Source organism: Terrapene carolina, unplaced genomic scaffold (assembly GCF_002925995.2).
Source record: "Terrapene carolina triunguis isolate 2854851 unplaced genomic scaffold, T_m_triunguis-2.0 Scaffold139, whole genome shotgun sequence".
NCBI classification, from domain to species: domain Eukaryota; kingdom Metazoa; phylum Chordata; order Testudines; family Emydidae; genus Terrapene; species Terrapene triunguis.
In genome coordinates, this window is record NW_020664490.1 from 9,517,592 (window position 1) to 9,542,733 (window position 25,142).

General features: G+C 40.8%; 1 protein-coding gene across 1 annotated transcript in view; it reads left to right on the plus strand.

Moving 5' to 3' along the window:
- The window catches only part of LOC112121265 (neurobeachin), a 959,539-nt gene that overhangs the window by 166,056 nt on the left and 768,341 nt on the right, over positions 1–25,142 (plus strand). The window contains exons 6-7 of the mRNA XM_029911962.1: positions 756–882; positions 21,352–21,471. Coding sequence (XP_029767822.1) covers positions 756–882; positions 21,352–21,471 — 247 coding nt within the window. The remainder of the gene's footprint in view (positions 1–755; positions 883–21,351; positions 21,472–25,142) is intronic.

Below are 25,142 nucleotides of genomic sequence, written 5' to 3' on the forward strand. Positions count from 1 at the left end.
GATGATACAGGGAGTCAGAGAAATCAGAATTGGGAGGAGATAATGTCACAGGACATAGCGCATTGAGGGGTTAGTAGATGCTCATCACTTTTGAAAATCAGGTCACTTCTGTTTAGGTGTCTGAATATGGATTAGGAACCTAATTTTAGGCACCTAATTGTTGACCTACATATATGATATGTTACATATTATGTAACATAAAGGAAGAATGATCTTGTGATTGTGGCATTGAACAGTGACTCAGGATATTTGGGTTCAGTTCCTAGTGGTTACTTATGGACATATTTTTAGAGGAATGTAGGCACCTAATGGGATTTTCAAAGCACTAAGGTGCCTGACTCCCAAAATGGAAGTTAGCTGCCTAGGTTCTTTTGAAATTACCTGTAGGCATCTATCTGCATTTTTAGGTACCTAAATTCTTGAAAAAAATCTGGCCCTTAATGTCTTTGTGCGACATTTCTCTCTTTGTAAAGTGAAGATGATATTTTCTACCTCCCAGCAGTTTTATGAGAATAACTGCTGTTTTTGAGACAGAGATTTAATATTGCCTAAATACCTAGATTAATGTGTGTAGATGTATTTAATCTATTTTCCCTGATACATCAGCTAATAATTATCTAAAAGAAAGGAAAATATTTTGCTTTGTGCTTCAAAAGTTATATTGCTTGTAAAGATTTAATGGGGGTTGTGCCCAAAATTCCCTTTGTCCCAGAGAGTTTTATACTATTTTGTCCTTATTTATTCTTTCTTTTCAGTTTTCGCACTAGCAAAGGAGTTGGGTACTCTGCTCATTTCGTTGGCAACTGCTTAATAGTTACGTCGTTGAAATCAAAAGGAAAAGGTTTTCAGCATTGTGTGAAGTATGATTTTCAGCCACGCAAGGTAAGCAAAATAGTGTTCACAATGAAGAATGATTATGAAAGTGTGATCAAGTACCTCTGTGAGGAAATAGACTCCCTTCTGTCACAGTAAAAGTGATCATTTCTCACTTCTTATTTATAACTAGTTTCTATGACTCTCTGTCACATGAATTATATGTCAGAGTTAGAACAGGGCATCAGCAAAAGAAACCATGAGAGGTATATAGTAATGGTTTATGAAGAAATACATACCCATATGTAGGGCTAACTCTTTTTATTTTTGTTTTTGTTTTTGTTTATTTTATTTGCCATGGCGCCTAGGCATCCTAATCATGGACCAGGACTCATTGTGCTAGGTGCTGTACAAACACAGAATGAAAAGACCGTCCCTGCCCGAGTGCTTAAATACTGTTGAAACAATTAGAATTTCAGACAGAGAAGGATTGTCAGGGTATTTTTATAATCCTGATGAACTGCTTTAGTTTTGTTTTTAAAAGCTATATATGTTTCTGTTCAGTAAGCTTCAACATTCTTCTAAATATTTGGCCCTTCGTTTTCAAAGAATCTATTATTAAACTGTACATTGATGAGAGCTGAAGTAAAATATCCAGCTAACCATACTGACAGTTGCCTCACCCAATTTTGAAATGGAATGTTGAGTAATGAAATGAAACGCAGTGGCTGATGTATGCATTTCTAAGGTTCCTGGAAATTAAATTAATACTATGCAACACATAGGGATGTACAGTATGGATGAAGTTTAATCTCACTTGGAATCTCTGGAATTGAGGTTTGCTACATATTTAAATACTGCTTGAGCTGTTATAATAAGGAAATTTTGGTGATGGGCAAATTCTTCATCTGTTTTTTAAGAAATATTTGAGATGTAGTTGGATTTTCAAACAACTCTGCCCTCTATTTAGCGAGTTCTTAGTAACTCGTGCAAAGGTGTGACACACTTGGTCATCTGCATCTCCAGAGGTCTGATCTCATGATACAGCTTTCATACAGTAAATTTTGGAAAGTTGACCTGTGGAAAGATGCTGGGGAAAAAAAATTAGCCGCCCCGTCCAGTAGTAATATTTTGCAGTTTTGTCCTCTTTCTTTATTGCTCTGGAGCCTAGCTTTTTGTTTTGAATTTGTCAACATTTTAATATAACTAACAAATATGTTTTTATTACCTAGGTCATTTAATTTCAGAATAAAAATACTGAAATTTATTTACTGAGTTTATTTTGCATTTGGGGATTTTGGGGATATTAGTGCCTGTAATGAGTCTGCCTGCAGTGATGCAGATTTTTGTTGCCTTATCTGTTCCATGGAGAAACAAGCTTTCACCTTTCTCCTGTATCAGTAGAGATTTGGGATGTCTCTTATTCCTAGTATCATGAACATTTCTCTAGCACCTTCCACTGTTCATTTCCACAATATGTAATCCTGATGCTTCTATGGGGATAATGATTCTGTTGGCTTCCAGATTTTTAACTTTCATTCTCATTTGGACTGGTTATCCAGTTGTCAGTTTGCACAACAGCTTTATATGTCTGTTACGGTAAACTTGTTTGTTTTTTGCCTTTCTTCCAAGGGTATATGTAGTGTTGGTATATGCTTTGCTGGGATACTGAGATGTTATGTGAAGTAAAATCTTTGTTTGCTCGTTAACATGCGTACCGGCAAACTCATTCCTTCTATTGCTCTGTATTTGTGATCCAAAAGGGGCAAGGAATACATCTTGGTCAGATTTGTTTTCCTGTGTGAGTAGCTCATTTGTGTAGTCTGTTACTCTGAGGTGTGTACACAAACTGGTAGGCCCTAATGGATTCCTGCCGGATCTATTGGCAGTAATCAGACTCTGTGGTATTCCGTGTCTTGCAAATTGTAATTGCATAGATTTTTATGGCCAGAAGGGAACACTGTGGTAATCTATTCTGACCTCATGCATAACGTAGGCCATAGAACCTAACCCAATAATATCTGCATCAAGCCCATAACTTTTATTAAAATTTAGGGCTCATACACACACGGTTGGGTCGGGTGTTTCATTCTTTTTTAAATTAAAATGCCCTGCATACACATGACACAAGTTTCTTCCAAATTAACTGGCCAATTAGTGCAAATTGGATAATCCACTTTGAAAATGGATTAAATTCAATTTGTGTGGATGCATCTATATATCAGATTAATTTTTCAGTCCTCCCACTGCCATCCCATACTACATTGCTTTACACCAGGGCCATAATGTGATACCCTGTGTCCCCTCTACTTCTCTGGGTTGGCTGGATTTCACCACTAGCCAGGAACCACCCCACTTGTGACGATGCACTTCTGGAGCATTACATGAGCATGGAGCCATAGAGAGGGTCAGGGATTTTCTTGTGATCTGGGGAGAGGAGCCAGTTCAGTCCTGCCTTAACAGATACCGTAATGTGAAGATATACTAGTGTATATCAAAGCAAATAACTAAGAGGGGTCACTCTTTGGACTTCTCACTGCTGCAACACTGGGAATAGGCAGCTGCAGAATTATGGAGAACCCCCCCACACACAAAGAACAGAAACAGGACCTCTGGCAGTGCTCCAAGTACTCACCCCTACTTTGAGGATCAGATTTTTTCCAAGAAGGCCACCACACCCTGGTATGTCATGGACAGCACTGAAGGCATCAAAGAGAACACAGTCTCCTACCCTGACCGGATTTCCCGTGGAAGCCAGGATCTTTTCCCCACATGAAAACCTAAGGCAAACCCATAGAAGCAAACAATTCCCAAAACCCAGGTGGACACTCAGCATGATAGTGCTGGGAAGGAGACCTCCCCCAGTAAGTATTCTGTCCTATATTACAATAAAATTGTATGGATAACTTCAAAAATCTTTTGTTCTGGTTGTCCAGTGGGCACCACCAGGAGTTAAGAGCCTTTGCAAACCTTGCCAGCTTCCAGCCCTCCCTCCCCACCATGCTGTGTTCTAAAAATTGGTATCTGTGCCTGGGAATTTAAGATCTGAAGGGGATTATTCCTTGATATTTTCAGTTCCCACAGCTATTTGCTTTACTGGCATCCACCCCCAACACTCCTTTCCTGTGCTCTTCATGTTCCTTTTCCCAACTGGTTGACCACTGGACTCTCTGCCCCTGGTCAAGCTATTGCTCTGCAGTCATTCTATATTTTTTTTTAAAAAGCCCTTGTAATGTAGGCATGTTTATTGAAATGTCAGTTACAGGAAGAAAAATGCAAAAGCCCCCCCTCTCCCCCTAAACTCTTCGCTTCACAATTTGAGCAGTACCCAGAAATTTCAGCTAGCTTAGCATTTTATGAGATATATTTCCCAAAGTGAAATACTAAAAATGAATAGAGTTCATAAGACACTTGGGTAGCTGAAATAACTCTCAGCATTAACTCCTTAAGTTCAAAACAGTTACAGCAGAATGCTATTTATTTTGCTGTACACTTTGTGCAGGTTGGCAGGTGATATAAAACAGAAGTTAAGGCAAAGACAATGCTGTATTTTGGCATGATGTTTCAAGGTAAAGCAGCCTTCTTGGGGCTTCCTGTATAGGTAGGGTTCCCCTTCCAGTCATGCAGCACTTCTGAGGCAGGGCAGGGGACCATTCTGGTGAGTAACATATCTGCCTATCTTTCTGGTCTGCCCATTGCCTTTTTAACAATCTTTGTCTATTTCTTGGTGATTCATATGAGGATAACATCCTCCAATAGAAGGACTGACTGCACAGGTGCATGTGCAATTACTAGCCTTCCCCCTGCAGATTCCCAGTCAACCACCCAACCTATGCAAATCTCAAATGCTACTGTTTGTCCACTCAGCCTGCTAGCCAAACATAAAACACCAGCCCTAATCCCCAAACCGTGCTGCACACCCAGCCAATCTCCACAACAACATAGGAGTAGGGTTACTATTCAAAAGGCAATTAAGATGGCAAATGTCTTACTATATGTAAGTTCTCCCCAGACTAGGAAGAGACTGTGAAAATAGTATTCCAAAACTAAGTCAAAAGCAACAGTTTATCATTGAAGCCTGGAGACTTGAAATACTACGATAAATACTTCTTTGGTTTCTCAGCTTCCCCAGCTCCTGTGCCTGATTGTGCATGGCATCCAAGGACAGGACTGTCACCAATTGCAAAATGCCTAGCAAATCTCCGGGGCACGAAATAAAAAAAGACCAAAACTGAAATGTTTGGGAACTCTTGTCAGCATCCCAGAAGAGGGCTAAGAAAACAGAAGAGTGGAGGGATGTTCTCCTTGCAGAGAGACAGAAGGACTGAGAAGGTGTCATTGCTGAGAGAGAAGACGACACAGAATTGACCAGAGAAACCACTGAGAAAGATAGGGATGGGCAAAAACAGCTTCCGGACCTGATGTAAAAAATTAGTCTTTATGGAGGATGTTTTGGCTCAGCATTGCAACCAAAGACCCTTACCATGTCCTGCAGCCCATGGAGAACAATGTGTACTGGGAGCAGCAGTACCATTTCTAAAGTTCAAAAAGGCACTTTCTTCCCTCCTCCACATCACCCAGGATGTTGAAAACAGTGAATGCTGGGAGCCCTCCTTAACTCCAACACCCACAAACGATGGTTTCTTCCCACACCGTCCTATACCAGAAGGCAAAGGCAACAGGCAGAAATCTCGTACCTACACGTGTGTGACCAGTACAGCACAAACATTTGTACAAACTCAGAACTTCTAGGCATTTGTTACACATCTTCACTGTAATGTTGTATAACATTTGCTTTGTTTTATGTTGTGGTTGGAATCAATGTTTGCAGTTTTGTTCTATAAATGGTGTTAATTTTTACTGCTCAAATAGCGCAAATAATAATTTTCACAAAAGTTCACTAAAGTCTCATAAATCACCAGATATCCCATAAATGATAAACACCCCAAGCATAACACATTTTAAAAACCATATAATCTTCTGTTTGAGTAAAACCGTATACAGAGTTATGAAACCATGCCACAGTGCATAATAAAATTACATTGCAGCACCTCAACTCCTAGCCTCAGAAAAGGAGCACAGGGCATCCCTGACCTGTGGCCCTGATGATTTGCTGTAATTGGCAAAGGAAGCCTCACTGGTTGTTCATAGCTTCCTGAAACTCTTTGCATCTCTGCTTCCCACCTGTCAGTGAGGTGCTCTCTCTTCCTCTAACAGATGTTATGCAAAACACAGCAAGCAGTTGTGACACGAGTCTCCAGCCTCACTATGTGACAAGGTCATCTTCCTTTCAGCCTTACGAATACATACTTCACTGTCATTTTGTAGCTACTCAGAATATAATTATAAAGGTCCTTTCTGCCATCCTAAGTGTCCAATAAAAGGCTTTATAAGGCAGGGAAGTTAAAGATAAGTGGGCTAACCCAGAATGATAGTGGGACTCACAACACCATTATGGTACATAGAAGTCCTGAGAGCAAAAATGCCAATTTTTGTTAAATAAAACAGGTGTGAGTTTTAAAAGATGATAGCATCATAAACCTTTCCAGGCTACCTCACATTAATACTGGTGATCAACCATGCCTTGGAGCAGCATGGAGAAATACCCCTTTCTGTTTGTAAACCCTGAGGCCTGGCGGGGGGGTGGGGTGGAGGGGGAGAGTGGGCACAAGGTTCCCATCAGTGGCCCCATTATAAATCAGGAACCCCAACCAGTGCAAATCCATCAATAATCGCCTGTGCATTGTCAAGCTTTCCAACTCATTCCATCAACAACTTCTTTATAGCAGCACACACCTCCATGGCAACAGCCCTGACAACTAATCTTACCAACACCAGATTGCATAGTTATTAATCAGCACCAGTTGGAGATGGTGAGCTTCCAGATGGCTATGGCTACACATTTTCCACACTGAGGGAAGGTTTCATATTGGTGTGATGCTAGTGCAGCTTCAGGGTGAGCTCTGGATAGACCTCTATGTACATGACATGTGTCAGTCTGAAATTTTGCCTCCTTTGTTGCCCATCCAAGGACCAGGTCACTGTTCTTTCCCAATGGTCAGTGCTGGTTCCCCAAGCCCAGAAATGGCATTGAATCAAGTGAAGCTGCTCCAGAAAAATTGTATCCGTGGGTAGCTGTCCAATTTCCTCCACTTCTTCCTCTACCAAATGTGGCTCAACAGCATGGCAGCTAGCTTCCAAATTTGCCTGGGTGCATGATTACAAATGTGTGTGCATCATGTAGTGTGTATTAATTGGTGCCTGGGCAGTGGCAAGTAACTGAGTGAGGTCCCCCCATCCTGGCTGACAGCAAAAGACAGAAGAATCATGGGAATTTTAGTTTGATCTTAAGTCCCAGAATTCTAGTGGCTTTCTGTAGGTATCCCACAATGAGCCATGAGAAAAATTCCAGAATTTGTAGAGCCCAGCAGGGGGACAAAGCACTATGGGATACCTGATCTGTACAGTGCAAGCTCATTAATATAGATTGTGTAACCCTTCTGCCCATCTAAGTTGGCAGCAACAAGGGCCGGGTTCTGTATCTAGGGGTTCCGTTTCAATAACACAATGCAAAACCGGCTCGAGCCCCCACCCAGTGACCTGGGACAATTACATACCACCCCCCTGGGTACCTCTAAGAGGCAATACTTCCCCTCTCGCAAGCACGGAGTCTGAGTGTAGCAGAAAATGTTTAATAACATGAGGTAAACGACATCAGCATAAAATTGGAAAAACACCACAAACAGGATTCATAACACAAACCATGAGCAAAACCCACCCCAGCAAATTGGGCTGTGTCCTTTCCCTTTGGTTCTTGAATCCAGCAACCCAAAAATCACCCAGAGTCCCCAAAGTCCAACATCCCCAAAGTCTCTGGGGTCCAGCAACCACCCAAAGTCTCTGCCCCTGGTCAGTGCAGCCCCAGAGTAAAGGGGTGGGCATGCAGGGTGTTAAGGGGCACCTTACGTGATCCGAGGCTGGCCAGCCGTCTGTTTCTCCGTGGGGGTTCCGCCGCAGCCTTTACCACGAGCCAGTCCACTTTCCTGCCATCCCACGAACTGCTCCGCTCTACAAGCTGCTCCGCTCCGCTCCACTCCGCTCACCGACTTGTGAGCCGTTCCAGCCGTCCCCGCAAACAGCTCCGCTCGCCGTTCCTTGGACCACTCCAACCGGCCCCGCAAGGCTCCACGCCGCTCGCTGCTCCTCCAGTCGTCCCCACAAATTGCTCCGCCAGCTGCTGAGCAATATAGCTTCAGGCTCCCCCACTAGTTAACATAGCCTCAGTGATTTCAGCTCTTAATAACATCAGCTCTTTTGTGATTTCAGCTCTTAGCGATTTCAGCTCATAGTATAGTAGAGGAGCCCCAGTGCTGGTGCACCATTGGCCCAAAGTGAATTCAGCTCAGCAGCCTGTAACTAGACTCCTAAGGGAATCAAAGTTAGCTCTGACATTCCACAGTGGAGAGAGGAGGTGGTGCAATTGGTGTTTTGGACCCTCAGAGGGGACCCATACCATCAGGTACAAATACCTGTCCCCATCCTCTCTCCATTCACTGGGTTTTGTAACCCATGCCCCTTGTCAAGCAAGTGCTACTTAGGTAATGGTGAAGGACTCACTCAGTCCTTCTGTCATACAACAGTTCCACTGGCCTTGATTCACAGAATCAGGGTAACAAAACTTTATTCTTCCTGCCCCAATAATAGAGAAACTGGGGATCCCACACCAGCCAAAGTAACCACTTTCAGTTGCTGTGTTTCATGCCAGGCGAGTGGGTGTGCCTATGCAAACAAGATCAGCCCCTGGAGTTCTTTTCCACACTCGCCATAATTCGCCACCAGATGTCAGGGTAGAGCTCATCCTGACTCTGCTTACAATTGCTTTCCCCTCGATGTGGGAAAGATATGTACCAAGCTGAGACTTTTTCCCAGACGCTTCACTTAAAGACACACTGGTTAAGATAAATCATAAAACAAGTTTATTTACTACAGAAAGATAATCTGCTTTGATTTGTTTGCTATCATTTATAATCACTTAAAATCTATCTAACAAACAAAAACTGCAAACTAAGCCTAATATACTAAACAGAAAGGATTTGGATTAGCAATTTCTCACCCTGATTGATGATACAAGCAGTCCACCAAGTTTCCATATATAGGTTAGAAATCCCTGTAGCCTGGGACTAGCCGTCTTTGTTCCTCAAGAGTTCTCTTGTGTGGGGAGTGAGGCTAAGAGATGATGTCACACCCCACCTTGTATAGTTTTTCCATATGGCAGGAACCCTTTGTTCCAAGTTAAGTTTCCAGTCCGGTTTGTGGAAAAATACAGATACCAAAATGCAGTTCAAGGTCACGTGGTCTGGTCACATGCCCTTGCATGCTGTGCTGAGTCATAGCAGTCATTACTCATAGGCTGTCTGGAGCGTTCTCAGGAAGGCTCACCAGGTGGGGGATAAGCTTCTCCTAAGGCCTACTATTTCCTTTAATGGCCCATTACCTTGAAGAGGCCCTTCACAACCAGCTGTCTAGACTGGAAGCATCTTGCCTGGTGGGTGTTACCCAGGTGTAACCACATTTGAAATACAGATACATAGTTAATATTCATAACTTCAGATATAAAAATGATACATGCACACAAATAGGATAATCATATTCAAAAAATCACAATTTTTCATAGACACCTTACATGGCACATCTTGTACAAGATGCATCATAACTATGTCATAATCATATAATGATACAACTGTGATAAATATGGGGTGCTGTGTCACAGCCGGGGTACAAAGCACTATGGATACCTGCCCAGAATGCTGAGTGCTTACTTTGAAAAAAGTCACTGTCATGTGTATGCACTGATTCAGAGCAATGCAGATAAAACGCGGCCATGTGGATACAATTATTTTGGAATATTTATTCTGCAACAGTTTGTGAACACAAACCTAATCCACAGGCATACACTACTCCCTCCCCCATATGTAGATAAGCCCTTAGAAAGATACCAAGTCTTGATTTAAAGATTTGCAGATTTGATATAGATTAGCTTTGAAAGTACAAATCTATAGTTGCAATCAGTAGTAAATTAGTTTTCTTTGAATTCAAATAAATCCTCCTTGATTTTGCCATAGTCTCTTTGGGACTTGATCCTTTTTCAGCTCTTTTGTTTGTGCATTTTGGAAGCAATTATACATGTATTACAATCCCAGGCCAAAACAAAATCGTTTACCTTTTGATTAAGGTTTCAGTAGCAAAATGCTGTGAGTCTTAGTGGTTGTTTCTTTTCTTATTACTGCTAGAACTGTCAGTCTTTATTTTATCAAGAAGTCATTTCACTCATTTTTACCATAAATGAGCGTAGTTTGTTTGGTTGTAACTCTGATCTTGCTGTAGGCCATCCTTTGAAAAATGTCAGTTTTAGTTTATGCAAAATTGGCTCTGTGTTCAGTCTGAGGTTTTACTAACTTTGAACTAGTAACAGGTGTATGTATGCCTCATTGCGTGAATATCACTTTCAGGTGATCATGTGTTCACTAACTTGCCAAGTGTATCTGGTGTGGATGATTGCTTACCAATTTTGTATTCAACAGAGATCACACTTTTCAGCCTCAGTGTCATGTGTTGGTATATAGGAGGTGCTGAAAAGAAAGACTTTGTCAGATAAAGTTGGGTATTTTCTAATGAGATTTTATATGCATCTTTTATTTCCCATTAATAATGTGTATATGTATGATGTGCACATGCAGTATAATATATTGGGGGAATATACCACCACCAAATACAATTACCAACTCCAGCATAAGAAATCCAAACTGTCCTTTTCAATTTGTGCCTGGATTTCTTGTTGCCTTGTTTAGAGATTTCACTCCAGGTGTGATCAGATGCTCCTCCAGCATAAAAAGTGCATGTAGACCTTCAGAAGATGCACCTATTGACAAAGCAACTGCCTAGTTAAATTGTAATTTAAAACTGGTGGATTGATGATGCGTGTTTTTAACTACTGAAATGCCAGTTTTGACTTCCCAATAGTAGGCAATCTTATCTTCCAGTGATTCTCTTAAGGATTTATTTGTCATAGATATTTATTGGCAAAAACTTTATTATCCTCAATCTCTGAAGAACAACTGCTTTTATTCTTTACTGAACCACATTTAAGCTATCCATGCTCAAGTTATGGGCAACATAGAATTGTTCTGTTAGACAAGTTTTCCAGAGAGAGAGATCACATTCCTCTGAAGATCTTCCTAGTTGTCTCTGGTTTTGACTAACAAAAATATTTTTTTGTCATTTTCAGATTTTTCCACCTCACTGGTAAAATGATATGAACTGTTTTAAAATTAAACATCACTAAAATTCATAAAAGCTAGCCTTTTCCAATATTAATACCTCCATTGGTTTTAATTTTATTAATGCATTTTGATACATATTACATATATAAAATATGTAAAACAGCAAGGCAAATATAAAGCATATGTAATAAAAATAGTGAACTATAAAAAGGGAGATTTTACTAAAATATAATTAGACATGTTAAAGGCCCTAGAAATATTTTTAAAAGACACAATCCAGATTGTGAACACTGATGTTCAGTATTTCTATTCAAAGATTACACAATTTTTCAAACTAAGAATCATATCTATAAAGGACTCCCTCTTTTTTAGACACCTACATAAATAAATAAAAACACTTTTAAAAAAACCTTCATTTATAAAAATTGCTTCTGAACTTGTGATCATTTTATTTTTGAGCCACTTCCGTAATTGTTAGCCCATGACAACCTCTAACGTGCTGCTGCTGTACTATCCAAGAGAAACACATTACATTTGTTATAATGAAGGAATTCTGGAGCACTTATCTTTGTTTTGTGTGTGTGTTCATCTGTACTGAGCGTTTAAATTTCACTGGCACTAAGCTCATAGATACTTTTTGAACACACTTGCATCCACACACTGAAATCTTTGTTGTGTGACAAATTGAAATACCAAAAAAAAAAAAATCTAAGTTGAGGGTGACTGATTTGATTTTGAAAGTTTACAAGTTTATAAATCATGGCCATGTGAATATAAGAAATAAAATGTGAATCATTGCAACAGTGAGCTTTTTATTTAGAGAAACTTTATGCAGTAATATAATCATTAAATCTTCTATTCAGCGGGGTATTGTCATATTATAGAGTGAGCTTCTTAACTTATCCTATTCTATCTGGAGATTATAACATACAGATGTAGTATCACAGACTGATATGTCTTTTTGCACTACTTGCAGAACAATTCACTTAAAAAGTGTGACATCTTGTGGCGCTAATTATTTTTGAGAGCCTGAGAAGCCAGCTTCTGTTGCCATGCTTTCCAGAACCCAGCAATGCAGGCTGAATGAGATGAAAGTAGTAGAGTGAATCCGCCTTTTTAACTTCCTTTTCTCATTTCATTTTAACTGAACAACATTTAAATTATTCGGTCACTTTCCTTGTCAATATAATTTTTTTCCTTTTAAATATCATTCTTTAACAATACTATGCACACAGGATTTTCACTCTTGGGCCTCAGCTTTGTAGTGCAAAACAAGGTCTTAAAATTATCAGTGTGTGAAATACTGGTAGGAGCAGGAACAGCTCCCATGTTCCATTCCATCTTCCATTGCCTCAGCTCCCTCTAGGACCTTGTCAGTTATTTTCTAGCCAGAGCCTATATAGGAACTCCCTGCAAGAGCTCTGCACTGAACATTGTCTACTGCAACTCCAGTACTCGTTTTCGAGACTCTCTTTACTTTTACTTTGACAGCTCAATTACATTTTCCTTGGTCTCTCCCTCTATTATGAGCTCCTCTCAAAATTATTATTGTTTGCTGTTGCGTCTCTTGCCTTATTTTTTGGAGTATTGGCTGTTTTCAAATCTGTTTCTTTAAATGCGGGCTATTAAGGCAGCAACTTTCAATTAGAGAAATAGCTGTATTTCTGTCTTACGGCTGTCTAGCTCTCTTGTGCAGTTTTGCTTTGTTTTAATGCTTCTCTTATTGCTCTGCTCTGTTTATTAGGTTTTTTTTTTTCCAGGAAACTCGATGTTTTAAATGACCTCTCGCTCCTTGTGCTACAGCCAGTGCTTAATTTGTGCAGGACTTGTCAAGGCCGAGTCCTGGCACCTCTAGTTTTGGCAATTCATAGCCCCAGCACCTCTGGGCTTTCTGCATCAGTTATGAATGTAAATAAAATTGCTTGAGCCCCTGCACCTCTTTTCTTACAAATTTAGCACTGGCTTCAGCACAAAGCATAGGATGTGTTTCTGGCAGTGCTGGCAGATTGAAGCTATTTTGATGCTATGGTGTACGTTTAGGTGTAGTGGTAACCTGAAGCAAATTCAGAGTCATTAGCATATCCATAACATCTATTGCACAAACAGGTGAAGCTACATAAAGACACGTTCACCAGATCCCAACTGCTGTATAAGTAATAAGCTTAAGGTCAGGCTTCCTCCTAGAGTCTAAAAGTGCTTGAGTCTGCACTTGTGGCAGCAGAGCTACTCTTGTTAGTGCTTTACTGCCTGTATTTCTTGACATCCGATCACCAGTGTATGCATGCTCTTAAGTCATCAGCCTGTTGGTATTTAGAGACCTGTCTTTATTGGACCCTCTCCCCATTTTGAATTGTCTTTTCTCATGGGACAAGAAAATTGTTCTTGGATGAATGAGAATTAGACTGTGTTTATGCTTGGATTCTTTTGGAACATTACAATTTGGGCCAGCTGCTGAAGGAGCACTTTTTTCCTCTGGCCTAATGAGCCTTTTTTGTCACCTAAGTTCTGCCTGCAGTTGACACTACCCTCCCCCCCAATGCATTTATGATCTATAGCAGGGGTTTTCAAACTTCATTGCACCGTGACCCCCTTCTGACAATAAAAATTACTGCATGACCCCAGAAGGGAGGACCAAAACCTGAGCATGCCCGAGCCCCATTGACCCGTCTGGGGTGGGAGGGGAAAGCTGAAGCCCAAGGGCTTCAACCCCAGGCATGGCGCCTGTAGTCTGAGTCCCAACACGCAGGGCTGAAACACTCAAGCTTCGGCCTCGGGTAGTGGGGCTCGGCTTCAGGCCTGGGACCCAGCACGTCTAAGCCAGCCCTGGTGACCCCATTAAAATGAGGTTCTGATCCACTTTGGGGTCGTGATCCACAATTTTAGAACTGCTGATCTATAGAACAGAGATTACTGGGCATATAAACTGTCAGAACAGTTCCCTATATACTGTGCAACTACATCATGTGGACTCCTACCTGTATTGGAGGCTGTCTGCAGATGCAGGAAGGCCATCATTGCATGAGTTGCACTTGATTCACATTTTCAAGCTTTTCTTCATAAAAAACATACTTCTAGCCCTCATGTTTAAGTAAACAAATGACCAACATCACATGACTCTGTTACTTTTTATTGATATGTTAAGCTTTACATGTAGCCACAAGAACAGGAATAGAAAATACTACATACAATAGAACCTCAAAGATATGAACACCAGAGTTATAGGTCAACTGGACACCAAGTGAAACTGGAAGTAAGCAATCAGGCAGCAGGAGAGACCAAAAAAGAAAAGAAAATACTGTACCTGTATTGCATCTTAAAGGTAGGCACATTTGGGCTGCCCCACCTGCAGGGCAGCCATTTACAGCAAGACACTGGGGCTGCCAGCCCAAGGCAGCTGGAGCCAGCCAGCACAGCAGGAGCGGTGCTGGGGTCTGCACTGCTTTCACCCCTCACACTGTTTTTATACCCCCTCCTGCTGCTGGGAGGGAGATGCACTGTTTTTACCCCCGATCCCCTGGATGGGAGGACACGCTGCGCACACACACACCCCGACACCCCCACCTACCCACCCCTCTCTCTCTCTGCCGGGAGCGGGCAAGCTTGCAAACTCATGCCAGGGCTGAGTGGGGAGCTCAGCTGCTGCTGAAGCCAGGCCTGGCCTGACTTGGCTTGTCAGCCGCTGGATCTGGAGCCCAAACTGTGCTTTGTTCAGACTTACAAATGTTTCAGAGTTGCATACAACCTCCATTCCCAAGGTGTCCATAACTCTGAGGTTCTACTGTATATGCAATGTGGCTTAATTAATTTAGCTCTTGGAACCAAAGAGGGTGGATCTAGACTGTTCTCATTGGTACCAGATGACAGAACAAGGAGTAATGGTCTCAAGTTGCAGTCTATGATTCTATGAACCCTTACTACTGCTTTTCTTGAGGTATAAGATTAACTGTGTAATACTATTTTGTATTAAATATAACTCTTTATGCTAAAGTTCTTGAAAGAAAAGTTCTTTAAAAGAAAAAATGTCCATGCTCAATAATGTTAACATTTAAATTGTCCCTACTGGAGTTTGATTTTGCATACATACTTTTCTTAGACAGAGAAGGGGAGCAGTGCTGCTGTTGTACGACCGGGAGATGTTTTTCTGCAAATTGTGGTGTTTCCTTGTGAGCCCATAGTCTTAGTGTGATGGCTGTATCTTCACAACAGAAAAAGTTAGAACATATATTTTAAATGAAAGCTTTGTTTTGAAGCTATAATAGAATGCAATAAAATTTTCGGGGACACTCGCCGAATTACAGGGTTTACTGGTTTTGATTTTTTTATTATGCGTTTGTAATTTTATCCTGTTCCTGATTTTAAGGTAGCGTGGTCAAAACATTTTGCACTCTGTTTCAGACATTTTCAATTTCCCTCACGCAGATTGTCCTAGCAATATCCCCCAACCCTGCAGAACTCCACTCAGGTAGAGTAGGAGTCTCTGAGTGGGTCTACAAAGCTATGTTGAAACAATAACTGGTGTGAAGTCACAGAGGGGCAATTCTAATTAGTCTGCTAAATGTTAACAGATGTTCACTGATGTGTGCTTAGTTTTCACTTTAAATATAACTTATTTAAAATCTTTCTCTCTCATGCAAGGAAATAAATTGCACTAATCCTCACTGAGGACGTATTTTTGTTGTAAAGGGCGGGGGGGGAGACAACAAAATCAGCATGTGGTTAGAATTTTGTTTGCAGTGTGTTTTTCTTTCCTTGCCAAAATGAATATCCACTGAATACATTTTGCTTAAACTTTTTTTTTTTTTTTTTTGAATTAACAAAATCACCTTTGAGCAGAGCCAGAGAGAATGGAAAACTTGTTTGCAATTTTTTTTATAAACTCAAGTGATTTTAATACATACGGTTGCACAATCTTTTCCATAGCAGGAGTTATCACCACTCACTCTAGAATCCACAATGGCTGCTCTGTAGTACTTGATCAATTTAATTTATTATATATCTACATTTGCTGCTCTAGTGGAATATTGGTGCTTCCAATAGATGTATGAGAAAAATGGTTAAAGGTGGCCCGTAAATAGGATTACTAAAATTCCATCAATTTTAGGATTATATATCAAACACTTCAGTTGGCAAGTGTAAGCAGGGCATTCAGCATATAATTGATTTTAAACTTAATATTTCTTCCTTTCCAAATAATCCTTTTTCATTCAAAAGAATTCAGTTGACATACAAACTATATGTCCAAGAATCAGGACACCTACCACTTAAATGCATCCACGTACGAGGGAGGAAAGAATTTAACAGTGCACAGCAACATTACAGTTTAGAACAGAAAGTGAATGATGATTTTATATTAAAAAGAAAGAAACTTTCTTGTTTCAACTGTAGGGGGGAATTAAGCTATGCTGAAGGTTATTATCCAAGTTGAAAATTGGCCAGGATGTGTAGCATTTATTATCCCATCTCTTATATACAGTGCCATTGGATGTTTAATGATCACAATTGATCAGGCCTGCACATTTATATTTTATTCAAAAGCCTGTACTACTTAACTCATTAAGATAAATGTGAAATAATCCAAACTTTTCTCTGCAGCCTGAAGGGGGCAAGTTTTTTTTTTCATGTTTATTCATTTTTTTTTTTACTTCAAGAAGAAAAATGCGTAAAGAACAATATGGGAACTGCTGCCTGTGAAATTTTAGACTGTCTCCATGAGGGCTAGCTTATGGAGCGTGAGAAGCCTAGGACTGAATTTTTTCATACACCTCTACCCCGATATAACGCTGTCCTCGGGAGCAAAAAAAATCTTACCACGTTATATCAAACTTGCTTTGATCTGTCCCCGCCCCCCGGAGCGCTGTTTTACCGCATTATATCCGAATTTGTGTTATATCGGGTCGCGTTATATCGGGGTAGAGGTGTACTTAGAAGCATCAAGAAAAAAACGTAGACAAAACTTTCACCACTCAAACAAGACTTAAGATATAGGTAAATTAGACACGTGTTAGGCACATTCAAATTAGACAACTTTTGCAAGTCCTCCTTGAAACACATTCAGAAACTTATGACATCTTAAAATTAACTTATTTGTTTTTGTATGACCAGAAATTGAATATTAACACATCTTGCAAACACTTAGTGATCATCATTCATTACAGTTTGTAGTTATGTGGACATGGAGGCAGAGGTGAGACTTTTAATGAAGAGTAACCCCTTCAGTCAGTTAAGCATTGTTTTATAGTTTGAGAAAGAATTCTATCTAAATCTCCTATTTGGGAAAGGATGTTTAACTACAACAAAGGGGATAGGGATGTGGGGAGACAGGTCACACTTCACCCATGAAGCTTCCGCCCTCCTCCCCCATTGACTTAGAGAAAGTAGGACTTAATAAAAGCCACTTGTTGAGTTCAAACGGATATAAAAGGGGAGGCTGCATGGGGAACAATTTTTTCTCAGTGTATTTTTTTAATGTCAATATTATCAACTAGCTTCAGGAATTTTAAAATTAACTATACTCAAATCATTGACTTCATAATATGTATACTATTTTGTCTTCACGGTCTGGCACTTGGATGCCATATAAGCATCCTATAAATGGATTAAATTAGAATACTTTTTCTGGATTGTAGATATTTACTGTAGTTATTGGTCTGTGGCCAAGTCTGAAAAAGACGCTAATTTAAATGATTGTAAGGAAATTTGGCAGAGGCTTAGAGATGCAGTTAGACCAGACACATTGGAATTACTTATGTAGGATATTAAAAGGTTATCTTTAGAGTTGAGACACTGACTCACTCAGGGGAAAATCATCCACTGGATATTCTGTAAATCAAAAGGTTAGCAGCTGGTGTGAAGATCCACTGAAAACCATGAAATCGGGTCAACCTAGAAAAGCCCATATTGCATGGGTACATAATGTAATTGTTCTGAAGTCTGTCCAGTAATAAAATTTTCTTCATTAGCTTTATACTAATATTTTCAGCTTTATCATTCTAGCTCACTTTTTAAGGGTGGATCTAAAAAAAAATGACCATGTTTCTCCATATTGAGCAAGTATCATAAAATAGTTTTTCAAGATTTTTACTAGAAAGGAAGTAAACTTCGAGTTGGCTGGAATTAGAAAAAACTGCATATCTACATCAGCAGAGAGAATCTTGGATGGTCATATCCTCAAGAATAGGAACATTTAAGGAACCTTTCAGTTTAGGGTTTGTCTTCATTACAGTGCTAGCCTGAGGTATAAAAAAAGCGTTGATTCCTGTCCACACATCAAAACCTCTGGTTAAGGTGCTGCTTTAACCTTGAGCTAGCTGGCCTGTCAGAAGGTGTTGGTTGAAGTTCAAGTGCTATTGATGCTTAGGCTAGTTATGAAATGGGGATACAACTACTTTGTGCTGCTAATCCAATAGTGTGCAGCTTGAGTGCTTTGCAGTGTGACCATTCTCACTTGAACTAAGCTAATTCAAGAGGAGTTAGCTCAAGTGTAGATAACTAGAGTTAACTCTTCAATGGAGATATGCCCTTAGATACAGGAGAACCTCAAATATATGACCACCAGAGTTCTGGACTTACCGGTCAACTGGACACCCTCTGAACCAGAAGTAATCGGGTAGCAGTGGAGATGCACGCACGCCCACACCCACACACATGCATGCAAATACTTTACTGCCTTGGAGATTTAACCCTGGGGCTCAGGGCTTCAGCTGGGGGGAAGGGAGGGTTAGGACTGCAGCCTTAGGGTGAAGAGGTGCGGGGATGTCAGGGCTTCTGACTCTTGGGAGCACCAGGGCGCAGGGCTTTAGATCTGGAGGGAGCGCTGGGGCTCGGGGATTCAGCCCTGTGGCTCTGTTCCCAGCTTCTCAGCCCCGTGGGGAGCTCGGGGCTTTAGCTATGACGGGAACACTGGTTTCAGCCAAGCGCTTCCTCCCGTAGCTAAAGCCCTGAGCCCTGCACCCCATCCCACCCCAGATCAAAAGCCCTGAGCCCTGGTGCTCCTGAGGGTCAGAAGCCCTGACCCCAACCTGCGGCTGCAGCCCCAACCCCCTCTCCCCAGTGGCTGAAGTCCATAATGTCTCGTTCGGAGTTACAGACATTTCGGGGTTGCGGACAACCTCCATTCCTGAGGTGTCTGTGACTCTGAGGTTCTACTGTACTAACAATAGTTATTCTGCCCTTGACAAGTTTTTATTCATTCTGAAGCCTTTTGCTAGCCAGGCTAAACCTCATGGGATACATATCTTATTTTTAGGTTCTTACCAAATTCATGGCCATGAAAAACATGTCACAGACCGTGAAATTAGACCTCCCCTGTGAAATCTAGCTGTTGGAGGGGTAGGGGAGGGGCAGAGCTGGGGGTGTCAGCCAGGGTCTCCTTTGTTTCACTGGGCTCCAGCTGCTATCCGCCAGGCTGGGGAGGGATGGGACTTCCTCTTCTCCTGCACGGCTGCTCTTGGGGGGAGATCAGACCCACCTCTGGGTACCTCCCCGGCTGCAGGAAGCTCTGTGGCTGCTACCAGCTCTGAAGGCTCCCAGCAGCACAGGGGAGATCAGACCCACCTTCACCTCTGGAAATCTCCCCCAGATTCAGGAAGCTCTGCAGCTCTGAAGGCAGCACAAAAGTGAGGGTGGTAATCCCCCAACCTCCCTACATTAGTTTTGTGACCCCCATGAACCCCTTTTGGGTCGGGACTCCCAGGGTTACAACACTGAAATTTCAGATGTAAACATCTGAAAACGTGAAATTGATCAAAATGGACTGCGAATTTGGGCCCCACTTATTTTCATGTGGATCTAAGGGATACAGTGCTTAAACGTTCCTCTAGCATACCATTTTACTCATAAAAGGTAGTGTGGAGGATTATTCCTGAACAAGAGCTATCAGCGAAGACAAGTAATCTTGATAGTTAGCACCCGTAAGCTCAATCAATGGCACTGGATAGAAATACGAAATATTGTTCTAAATAAGATGGGGTCATTTAATACAGTAGTGGAAGATTTGTTCCTGAAACACCAGTATCCTGGCACTAATACTGTGTATGAAGTGACCTGATGAAGGGTTAAAAAAAAAAAAATAAATAAACCCTTCCTTCACAGCTAGTGCTAAACCATTTGTAGCTACCCCACACTAGGTGAAGTTAAAGCCAACGTTTGCAAAATAAGCAGTAATTTTGCAAAAAAACCCAACAACTACTTCAGTATGGATTGACCTTTGGTATCACCACAACTGCTTGATCTCTCTTCTAGTGAATGCTTACCTATTTAGTGAATACATTTGTAATCTAGGTCAATCTGGAAAAGACATGTAATACTTCCCAAAACATGGAATGTTACTTTCAAGACAGGCCAACTCTAACCAATTGACTGTTATCTGTATCTGCATTGTTAAAACAAATAAGCAAACAAAAAAGTTGACTAGGTGATGAGTTGCAAACTGAAGAGTTGAAGCTTTAAATTCTATTCCAGATGTCTGGTTTTATGTTTATTCTGAAGGACAGATTTAGATGATTTTTAAATGTGTATACTAAAACTTGTTTACCATGGACACTCAGGTATGAGTTGCTGAGTAACTTCTGTAGTTGTTCCTCCTTTAGGCTGACAGATATCAAAAAATAATTGTTAATGGATAATTATCATTGAATGGTGGGCTGTTTCCAGTAATGTTCCACAGAGATTGGTTCTAGTTACAGTGCTATTCAATATTTTCTTCGGTGATCTGGAAGATAAAATCACTTCTGATAAAAAATTAGTGGATGACTAGACACATTGGCCAAGTGGTTAGTAATTCTGAGAACAGGATAGTCACACAGGAGTAATCCGAATCACCTGCTGGGTGGGGCCAATTCAAACAGAATATGTTTTAATACAATATTCAACATGATATGCTTTATTATTAAATGGTCTTTAGACACGCAGATCTTATAAAATAAAAGGCTATTATAGCTAAGTTTAAAACTTAATTTTCTTTATCTGAACCTCCTTGTTCATGTTTTATGTGCAGAACAAAAGTTAGTTAAATTGTACTTTAAAAAAACACATCTATATAGTGATTCTATGTACAGTTTTTGGACCTGATTCTGCAAAGAGATCCCAGTGGGCAGGTACTTAAGCCCATGTGAAGTCTTACTGATTTAAAATGACTCTTTGGGGATGCAAGGATTCCTACTCCTACATTACTTTACAGGATTGGAGTCAAACGTGATATATTGATTGTTAGCGTTTAATAATAATGCTGTATAACAATATCTTTTCAAATTATTTTTAGTGGTACATGATCAGCATTGTGCACATCTACAATCGTTGGAGAAACAGTGAAATTCGGTGTTACGTTAATGGTCAACTGGTATCCTATGGTGATATGGCTTGGCATGTTAACACGAACGATGTAAGAGATTTTTCTTTCCTTTTCTTTAGTTACTGTTTTCTATCCTCTTAAGTGCATGCATAGAACCATAATTCATTTGTACATTCCTATTTGGTTAAAAAATAGGATTGTATAAATAACAGGCATGTTTATTTCCTTAAAATGTTTTTTTAAATTTTTTAAAAAGAAAAAAATCAAGAATTGGGTTTATACTCTAATTATTCCTTTTTTAGTTCTATATTTTAACAGAAATCATCTCTCTGGGGTTAGATTTATTTCTTATCTTTATTAGCATATAAGCTCTTATGTTGAGACTATTTTGTAGAGATATTAATATGAAATTCACAAACTTCAATGTGTTTTCAGATTATAGAAAATATTTTAATGTATTATAATATATACAGACCCTGGATAACACAATGGATTGGAAGTTATCTTTTTTACCTGTGGGACATTAATTTTATAATATAGGTTTTTCCTGAAATAGCTAAAATTCAGTCTAAACATTATAGCTGAATAACAGAAAATCTTGAGTCTAATTCAGCCAAGTTACCACACACGTCTCATAATAAAAATTAGTTCACTTGTGTTGCATATCTGGAGTTCTTGTACTATGTTCAGTCCAGATTGAAATGTTTTTAATAAATTTTAAAGATTAAATATCCCCAGTTGAGAGGTGGAAAACGGAGGCAAAGAGAAATTAAATTACGTGCCTTTAGTCATGTTGCGATGTGTGTGGCAGGTCCAGGAACTCAGATCTTTGTATTCTGAATCCTGTTTCTTAATAACAAGATTGTCCTTCATGCCTCGTATCAGTTGGCGTGATGTTAATGAAGTGCCAATTGTGGCACCACAGTTAAACATGTTTTTTGTGTTAAAGCAGGGATTCAATCTTTTTGTTGTGTATGTAAAATGCAACATATTCTCCACAAAATTACAGCACTACCTTTTGGTTGCTGAATGAAATAAATGAAAATTCATAAATAAATCTGTTAATTGTTTTGAGTTAAGATCAATTTTAAAACAGGTCTTTTAAATAATATAGCAACATGTTTCATCCCCATCTCAATGGGAGGTGTGGTCGATTGGACTGCCTCAATGAGACACAGCATGTGGAGGTGAGAGTGCATGCTTGGTGAAGCAGCAGCCAGGCCCCTTCTCCTGATGTCCTCCACCTCCTATTGGCTGGGCTGTTTGGTTCTCATGCGCCCCTTCACCTCATCCTGATCTATTTAAACTCATCATAGGGTTTTCAAAGGTCTCTTGCTGTTTTCAGCAGTCCCTTCCTCATTCCCCTTAATTGTAGAACAAGAGCTGTGTTCTTCAGGAAGCTGCGGTCTGATTCACTGCCTGTTTGGTCCATTGGGCCAAATTGGCCCAGTTCTGCTGATATTTTTTGACTTTCTCACAAAGTCATGGGGGCACGGTTGGGTTGAAAGGAAATAGCTTTGATAGTTTACGATTAGGAAAGGTAAGACTGTTTATTTAGCTCATTGCAATTTGTGGCTGGTGTTCAGTGAGGACCAAAACTACAAGGGCCAGCTCCCAGGGGTAAATGAAAGCTGGGATTTTGTAGGTGGACCGTGTTCCTCTAGGAAAAGGGGGTACATGAAATATTTGTGAACTGCAGTTCTCTTCCCCCTCCTCCCACGTCTCATGGAAGGTCTATTACGAGTTCTTGATTATATGATGGGATCTGGTAACCCCACTCTGAACCCAGTTAAATGCCAGGTATGTGAGAGTGGGGATGGTCATATAGTGATCTCTCCCATGTGGTGGTAAATTTGAGGCCTGCCACTTAAATCCATCCCTGTGTCTGTCATTCATTTGCCCGTTTAGTCTGATTGCTTGTAGTGTAGACGTAACCTATTTGGCAATCAAAGGATGATATTCCCCTATTTGTGTACACATGCTTGTGCTTGCTTGATGAGAGCTTGTATGAGTATAAATAGAAGTGTAGCCACGGTAGCACAGGGTAGTGACAGTGGAGACATGGCTGAGTTGTGCGGAGTACATACCCACCTGAAACCAGTGGGTATGTGTTCAGCATGACTATCCCATGCCTCCTTTGCCACTCCCGGTGCTACCACAGCTATGCTGCTATTTATACTGACTCTAGCTCTCATCAAGCATTGCTTAATACGCAGCAATTATACTAGATTTCATTGTAAACATGTCTAAGTTTATTTAACAAAGTATAAATATTCAACTAGAAGTACTGGAAACAAATGGTTACATATATAGTAAAAACATAACATGCATTCTAGAGTATTCCTCACCCAAAATCCATGCAGGGCTTTTGAGTCAGCCTGGCTGTGATCCAACTTTCATGAGCCAACATGCTGTCAGTTTGCCTCCGAGATGAAGAATTGTGTCTCTCTCATTGCACCCCAAGTCAAACCACATCAATCCTTTGTCTTTATTCATAATCAGGACACCCCAACTATTGGTTTCTTCCTGTAGATTTCCTCCCTTGTAGATTTCACAATCTTTTAAATTGTATCTGACTCAGTATGCAAATTAGGTATAGCTTGTAAGGCTTACAATACACAAATGGCCGAACAGGGAGATAGGAATCAGTTACCTCCTGGTAAGCTGCCTTAACTCCAAGACCTTAAGAACATAATTTTCAGTATGGATACATAACTCCTTAAATATTATCTGTACCTATGTTTTGCAATGATTATGACAACCAGTGAGCTACTGGTTCTCAGTAGAGATCTCACATGCAACCCTTTGGTGACCTATTATGCAGATATCTGACTGGGTTTCCTGTAAAACCCTATGCACCCCTGGTGCTCTCTGCCAGTTGGCACGAAGGGGTCCCTGGGTCACATCAACCCTTTCAACCACTGCAGTCTTCTTTCTTTGAGAGACAACCTGATATATCCAACATGATTAAGCCATTATGGTCTTAAGCGTTATGGTCTGAGGCTTTTCTACATATAAATATGTTGGAACTTGGAGCAATTCACATGGCCCATATATTCTTTCTTTATCTAATCCAGGGCAGAGTTATTCAAGTCATGACAGACAATTCCTCTGCTATATTTTACATTAAAAAAAAAAAAAAAACCAAGGAGAGGCAAGATTAACACCCTTATGTCAAAAAGTGCAAATTCTTTGAAAGTGGTGTATACAATATAAAGTGTCTCTGAAAGCAGCTCATCTGCTAGGTCTTCTAAATATTCGTACAGACCTAAACTAAGCAGAAAGTTTCCATCAGATCATGAATAGACTTTTAAGAGAACTGTGGCTTGTTTAATATTGCACAAATGGAAATGATAGGGTTACCATATCTATTAAATAAAAAAAGAGGACCCTCCACGGGCCCTGACCCCGCCCATTTACCCAACCCCCAGCCCCGCCCCAACTCCGCCCCCTCCTCCCTCCCACTCCCAGCCATGGGGAAAGGGCTGCCGGAGCGCTACCGGCTTCACAGTTTGCCGGGCAGCCCCCAGACCCTGCGCCCCCGGCCAGCGCTTGCCCAGCGCAGCTGGAGCCTGGGAGGGGAAGCGCCCAGCTGGGGGCGCAGGGTCTGGAGACTGCCCGGCAAACCGTGAAGCCGGTAGCGCTTGGGCTTCAGGCAGCCCCCATGCCTCCGGATCCTGCGCCCCCAGCCGGGCACTTCCCCTCCCGGGCTCCGGCGGCGCAGGGTCCGGAGGCATGGGGGCTGCCTGAAGCCCATAGCG